Source organism: Gymnogyps californianus, unplaced genomic scaffold (genome assembly GCF_018139145.2).
Source record: "Gymnogyps californianus isolate 813 unplaced genomic scaffold, ASM1813914v2 HiC_scaffold_47, whole genome shotgun sequence".
NCBI lineage: Eukaryota > Metazoa > Chordata > Aves > Accipitriformes > Cathartidae > Gymnogyps > Gymnogyps californianus.
The window spans coordinates 31,483-36,296 of record NW_026114367.1 but is presented as its reverse complement, the minus strand read 5'-3'; the positions used below and the strand labels follow the sequence as shown (position 1 = coordinate 36,296).

Here is a 4,814-nt window from a genome sequence, read left to right as displayed (position 1 = left end):
TTCCCTCATTGCACGTTTCTGCCGTGCAGACCTCATGAAGGTCTGGCCCTGCGAGCTGGGCATCCCCTGCTCCCGATCAGCCGTATGATGCAACAGCACATATGACAGGCGCCAGGAGCCTCTATGATGTCACAGTGCGTCTCCATGACGAGCCAAGGCCTCTCCCCAAGGCCGCCTGGCAGCTGACACCACAGCCTCTCCTGCCCGATCGCTGCCTGCCCTCACTCTCGCCGCGCTCTGTGACCGAGAGCTGCAGCAGCCGACTAGCTCATCCGCACCCAGTCCGACGGCCAAGGCTGAGAAAGCTGAAGCGTTGCTGCTCCTCCGGGGAGGTTTCACACCGGGCCTCTGCCAGGGAAGGCCCTCAGCAACTCTCCTGCTCTTGCCGTAGGCTTTGTAGCCCCCTCCAACATGGACGGAGCCTGGGTGGGCACCTGGAGACCTCATCGCCCACGCGGCCCCATCATGGCCCAGTTCACCAGCCCGGGACCCAAGTACGCAATCCCCGGGACAACAGGTAAAGCCACCGTCGCCAGGGGGGTGCACCACTTCCACTGCCTCCAGGGGACAAGCAGCCACAGCTCCATTCCCCTTTGCTCCAAGCCTCCCTGCTCTCAGCTGCAGCAAGGACACAGGCCTGCCAGAGGAAGGCTCCGGCTGCTCCTGGGAGAGCCCCGGCAAAGAGCTGCCTGCCTCCGCTGAGCACAGAGGTGGCCTTAGCGGCGCCTTAACCCTGACTGCGCAGGAGGAAGCTTGTTCTGCATCTTTGCTCCAAACTTGTTGCTCCCACCTCACCCTTTTCTTCCTCTCCTCTTCCTTTTTTTCTTCTCCTCCTCTTCTTTTTTTTCCTTCTCCTCCTCCTTCTCTTCTTCTCCTCCTCCTTTTTCATCTCCTCCGCTTCTTCTCCTTCACTTTCTTCTTCTCCTCCTCCGTAATAGCAGGGAAGTTTCAATTTCTTTCCCATCGGGGCTCCAGCAAAGCAAAACGTCCCAGAGGCCACCTTGACATTTGCTTTTTAAGTTAGCTTAGCAAGTGTTTGGGGGTTTAATACTTGCTAAGAATAGCATTTTGGTGATATGCTGATTCATTGCACAGTGCCTACATCGTTCTGGCTGGAAGGTAGTGTCCCATTGTATTGGCCTGCTGGTGTCCTTCTTGGAGGAAGAAATCACGCAGGAGGGGAACTTCTTGAGGCAGGCCACTCCAACTACTCCACTCAGAACCTAGCTTGAAATAGGGAGTTGCAGGCAGGTGTCCTTTCACAGGCTTTTCTTCCTAGGTTACCTGGCTCACAACCCCACCAAAACCAAAGCCCCTGCCTACACATGTCAAGGGCCGAAACCTCCCGTCGCAGACAGCTGCTCTCCAGGTCCTCGGTACTACGTCCAGCCCTCCATCACCAGGAACGGGAAGTACGTGGCTCCAGCACAGCCCATGTGCGGCCTTCCCAAGATAAAGAGCGAGATCACCCCGGGACCAAGTGAGTACCATTTCTCCAGCACTTCTTCCAGGCAAGACAAGCACGCCTTCCTTTTGCCCTGTGCTACCGGGGTAACAAAACCATCCGCTCCCGCCCTCAAGGAGCTTCAGAGCTTTCCAGACAGAAAGCAAACAAGGCTGAGCACCTCCTCCTCACCTTTCCTCTTTGGCTTGAGGAAAAGAGCCCAGCTTCACTGCTTTTCTCCGCTTCTCCTCTGCCCTAGGCGACTACTCCACCGACAAGGCCAACAAACACCTCTACAAATGCGCGCCGGCGCAGTCCATGGCCTTCCGGCACAAGGCTGTCAAAACCGGCCAACCTCCAGGTAAGGGAACGCGGGGACATACACACACTTGCAGCCTGCGTGTCCTCCAGGGAAAACCTGCTGGACAGATGTGTGTGGAGCAGATTTGTCGGTTGTGGAGCTGCCGGGCAATAGAAGACGGAGGCATTGGGAGGAGGGGCAAGACATCCTTCCTGCTCCTCGCAGCAGGCTTGGCAAGCTGCTGCTCTCCCCCCAGGCACTGCTCCTCTCCCCGCAGGACTCACACACGCTCTCTTCCCATTCTCCTTCCAGGTCCTGGCACCTACACCCTGCCTAGGCTGGTGGGACCCAACACAGCCTACACCCACGCCAGCCCGTGCTACTCCATGAAAGGGAAGAGTAAGCACAATGGCTTTGCTGAAGACCTCTCCAAGGTGAGCTACGCTTCTCTGCTCTCTCGCGTCGGCAACTGAAGCTCAGCTGCTCTCCTCAGGGCAGAAGGGCTCCAACGCCTGCTGCAGCCTCTCTTGACGCACACTTCCCTGCACCAGAGGTAAAAGCCAAGAAGCCCCGGCTCCCCTGGCTCTCCTGCTCTAGGCAGCGACACTGACACCTGCAGTCCCTCGCTTTCCAACACTAACAGTTTTGGTGGGGCAAAGCTCATGGGCACTAATGGGAATCTCCCTCCTCCTCGGGGAAATCTGCCTCTCTGCAGGGCAACAGGAGGTGCCCTTGTTCCAATCGCTCCCTGCCTCTCACACCACTTCTCTGGCCAGCCAGCTCAACTAGCGCTGCCCGCGTGGGCACCCGGCAAGAATCAACACTTGCCTTTTGTACCCAACAACCTGCCTGCCTCTCTTCCAGACGCCAGGTCCTGCTGCATTCCCCAAGGTGGAACTGGACGTCTACAAAAAGAGGGCTCCCATGTACACGATGGGAACCAAAAGCAGACTTGGAGGAGACAAAACAGTGAAGCCGGGGCCGGCAGACTACTGCCCGGGAAAGGTAAGGCAGCCTGCCCGCCTCTCCTCCTCTGCTTTGCAACAACCAGCCCTTAAGCATCTCCCCCTTCCGATGGGGCTTCTGAGAACTCAAGACCACCCTAGCTAAAAGTGCCCAGGCATGCACACAGCAACGCACAACAAACGGCAAATGCACGTACATCAACTCGTTATGCCAGACGGCCTCACTGAAGACAAGTCGTCTTGAGAAGAGGCCACCACGGTCACCCTTTTTTTCTTCTCCCTTTTCCCCTTCCAGGTGACGCTGATCAAGCCCCAGGCACCCGCTCCCACTTTTGGACTCCGACATTCCCTCTACACAACTCCTCTAATTTCTCTGCTATGAGTCTAATAAAACAACATATCCCCAAAGATCTGGTCTGTTCACCTTCAGCTGCGGGGAGAGGGGGTGTGCGGGAGTGAGGACGATCGGCTCTCTCCATCTCATGTCTAGGCCTCAGCCAAAACATTGCAAGATGAGGACGAGGGGAGAGCACCGAGATCAACCGTGTAAGCGAGGCAGAGCTCTCTGACAGCCCCCTTTCACCTGACCGGAGCTAAACGCTGCCCCGTGGAAGCAGTCCAGCCCTTCCCTACACGCTCTCACCCCATGGCCGAGCGTCCTGCAGGCACAGGCTTGCCCCCAAGGACACAGCCTGTCTCGGCACCCCCTTTTCAGTGCACACAGGTGGCTTGTCTCCAGGGTGCGGCCAGAAACACAGACGCTCTGCATGACCTCTTGCCGTGGGCTGGGCCTCAATACCACAAGCAAGTCCCCAAAACACTAACACTTAAGGAGAAAGAATCCTTCATTCCAGTTTGAAAAGACAGTAATCATAAAATCATAGACTCATAGAATCATTTAGGTTGGAAAAGACCTTTAAGATCATGGAGTCCAACCATAAACCTAACACCAGCAAGTCCACCCCTAAGCCATGTCCCTAAGTGCCACATCTACATGTCTTTTCCGTACCTCCAGGGATGGTGACTCAACCACTTCCCTGGGCAGCCTGTTCCAATGCTTGAGAACACCACTTGTGACCGGCCGCCAACTGGATTTAACTCCAGTCACCACTACTCTTTGGGCCCGGCCATCCAGTCAGTTTTTTTACCCAGCGAGGAGTATGCCCGTCCAAGCCATGAGCAGTCAATTTCTCCAGGAGAATGCTGTGGGAAACGGTGTCAAAGGCTTTCCTGAAGGCTAGGTAGACAACATCCACTAAGCGGGTCACCTTGTCGTAGCAGGAGATCAGCACTGGGCTTTCGTAAACCCGTGCTGACTGGGCCCGATCGCCTGGTTGTCCTGTACGTGCCGTGTGATGGCACTCAAGAAGATCTGCTCCATAACCTTCCCCGGCGCCGAGGTCAGGCTGACAGGCCCCATCGACTTGTGTGTCAGTGGTGTAGCAGGTCGCTAACCATTTCCCCTTGGGTTATGGGGGCTTCATTCTGCTTCCTCTCAGTACTGGGCTTGTTTTCTGTACCTTCTGCCCTTTCACCAAAACCACAGTCTACACTCGAGGGATGCTTTCCTGGGATCCATAGCTGGCTCTCTCGGGGCCTTGGAGGGAGAAATCGGAATTGTCAGCACAGCATGCACTGGGCAGCTGAGTTTGCCTTACCTAGCATGTGCTTTCTAAAGTCCCAACTCATTTTGGAAGCATTTTGCTTTCTAGCTGGGAATGATTTCGCAGGCGACGTAGCATCTAACTGGGCAATTTCCATCGGTGCTAGCTGTGTGCTGGGCTTCTGCTTTCTGGGAAGACAGACAACATGCCCCGCTTCTTGCTAACCATCTAAGTCAGACATCCGGTAATTGTAAGTAATCTAAGCAAGTGTTTTCTGCGTCTGATATCCTGCTGCTTCAGTAGTGTGGTGGGTTGAGCTTGGCTGGCCACCGGGTGCCCACCAAGCCACTCTATCACTCCACCTCCTCAGCAGGACAGGGCGGAGAAAAGAAGAGGAAATCGTGGAAGAAGAAGAGGACACCATAAGCCAGCCGGGTGAAGAAATCCCAAGAGAAGCACAAGGGCAACCAAAGAGCTGCTTGACCTTGGAGTGAACTCTC

General features: G+C 55.7%; 1 protein-coding gene across 1 annotated transcript; it reads left to right on the top strand.

The window, feature by feature from the left end:
- Positions 1-400: 400 nt before the first annotated feature.
- LOC127028875 (outer dense fiber protein 3-like) lies at positions 401-3,092 on the top strand. The gene is made up of 6 exons (XM_050914531.1): positions 401-517; positions 1,280-1,480; positions 1,704-1,805; positions 2,058-2,179; positions 2,610-2,750; positions 3,006-3,092. The coding sequence occupies exons 1-6, from the start codon at positions 412-414 to the stop codon at positions 3,090-3,092; spliced, it is 759 nt and encodes a 252-aa protein (XP_050770488.1). The 5' UTR covers positions 401-411.
- Positions 3,093-4,814: the final 1,722 nt, after the last annotated feature.